The 1,935-nt window shown below is 48.9% G+C and overlaps 1 protein-coding gene across 1 annotated transcript in view; it reads right to left on the reverse strand.

Annotated features, from left to right (window-relative positions):
* The window catches only part of TBXAS1 (thromboxane A synthase 1), a 146,482-nt gene that overhangs the window by 45,491 nt on the left and 99,056 nt on the right, over window positions 1–1,935 (reverse strand). Inside the window, exon 6 of the mRNA XM_013007564.2 lies at window positions 179–267. Within this exon, the coding sequence (XP_012863018.1) occupies window positions 179–267 (89 nt within the window). The remainder of the gene's footprint in view (window positions 1–178; window positions 268–1,935) is intronic.

Raw genomic sequence — 1,935 nt, forward strand, 5'->3', positions numbered from 1 at the left:
CCATCCATCCATCCATCCATCCATCCATCCATCCATCCATCCATCCATCCATCCATCATCCATCCATGCTTTCTTGGCTTCTTCTGAGTCTGCAGCTTGCTGGCTCCCAGTGATGCCCAGTCCAAGGGCAGCTCTCGAACCCCATCATTCTCAACTCTCCTGTGTGGGGCACCCTCACCTCTGGATGTCGAAAGCTGTCCCAGAGTCGGCGTAGCATTTTAGATGCATCAGGAGAAGGTCACAGGCTTGACGGATGAGAGGAATCACCTGAGAATGGAGACCACAGGTGTTATCAGGACCACGAGGGGCACAGCTCAGTGGGCTGCAGGTTGAGATGATGCAGCGTTTTCCTGGGATGTGGTCACATGACTGAGATTCCAGAGAAGAACTAAACCCCACAATATCCCAAAATGCAATAGCAGTAAACCTCTAATTTGACTTAGCTAATGTTTTTTTTTTTGGTGGTGGGGGGTGTGCAAAAAGAAAGGGCTTGGAGCAGTGGTTCTCAATCTGTGGGTCACGACCCCTTTGGGGGGTGTTGAAAGACCCTTTCACAGGGGTGGCCTGATTCATAACAGTAGCCAAAATACAGTTATGAAGTAGCAATGAAAATAATTTTACGGTTGGGGGGTCACCACAACATGAGAAACCATATGTATTAAAGGGTCACCGCATTAGGAAGGTTGGGAACCACTGGTTTAGAGTAAATACCATAAAATAATCACAAGAACGATCCCTTTTTAAAAAAATCATTTTATTGGGGGTGCGTACAACTCATCACAATCCAAACATATACATCTATTGTGTAAAGCACATTTGTACATTTGTTGCCATAATCATTCTCAAAACATTTGCTTTCTACCTGAGCCCTTAAAGAATGATCCTTAAGTGCTTAGTAAAAACTGAGACAGCACCTTTCGTGACTCAAGAACAGCCTGAGAGTGGGCAGTCCCGGCAGTCCCCCGGTGATGGATGTCCAGCTTACCTATAACCCCAAGTTACCAAACAACCCCAGTAACCTAAAAGCAAGACTCACCACCATCAAATCAATTTCAGCTCAGAGGGGCCGTGTAGGACAAGGTAGAACTGCCTAAGACCAAGTCTTTACAGGAGTTGAAAGTCTTATCTTTTCCCACTGGAGTGGCTGGTGGGAGTAGCTAGCCTCAGCCATGAAGCAGCTGGTGGTTTTGAACTGCTGACCCTGTGGTTAGCAGCCCATGTGTTACCACGACACCACCAGGGCTCCTGTATTAAAAATCCCAGTTGCCTACGATGGTTCCTAATAACAAACGGGGCGACTTTGTAACACATCATTATTAGCATAACCTTGTGGTTAGCCACCCCGTGTGTTTCTCACTATACCACCAGGGTTCCTGGTTTGGCAATTCGGACCTGAAATTCCCCTATGATGTGACCGAATACAATGTAATCAACTCCCTGAGGGGATCTGCACTGAGCAGTCAAGCAGTTGTGAGAGAGTGAAGGTGAGCACAGGCCCTTACTCAACTCCTAGCCCTGGCACAATCAAAAGAAGTCTCCTCAGGGGGTGGGACCTGCTCCCTATGTAAGTGGACACTGTGGGAGCGCTCGCTTGCTTTTTGCCGAGTCTGAATCCTGCATCTACCGTTTCGACCTTCGGTTCTTTGAACGTGAGCCAAGGGTCTGTCAAGCCATGTTGCCTACGGATTCCAGGAACCATCAGTGACCGGGCATCTAGCCCACCGACCTTGGATTCGTCCAGCTCTGTAGCCACTAGTCGCTGGTGTTCTTGTGTCAGCCCAGAGTGAACTAGCTACACACTAGCCCAGGGTGAACTAGCTACATACCAGCCCAGAGTGAACTAGCTACACACCAGCCCAGGGTGAGCTAGCTACACACCAGCCCAGGGTGAGCTAGCTACACACCAGCCCAGAGTGAGCTAGCTGCACACCAGCC

This window comes from Echinops telfairi, unplaced genomic scaffold (genome assembly GCF_000313985.2).
Source record: "Echinops telfairi isolate 266 unplaced genomic scaffold, ASM31398v2 ScPeMD7_23;HRSCAF=83, whole genome shotgun sequence".
NCBI classification, from domain to species: Eukaryota; Metazoa; Chordata; class Mammalia; order Afrosoricida; family Tenrecidae; genus Echinops; species Echinops telfairi.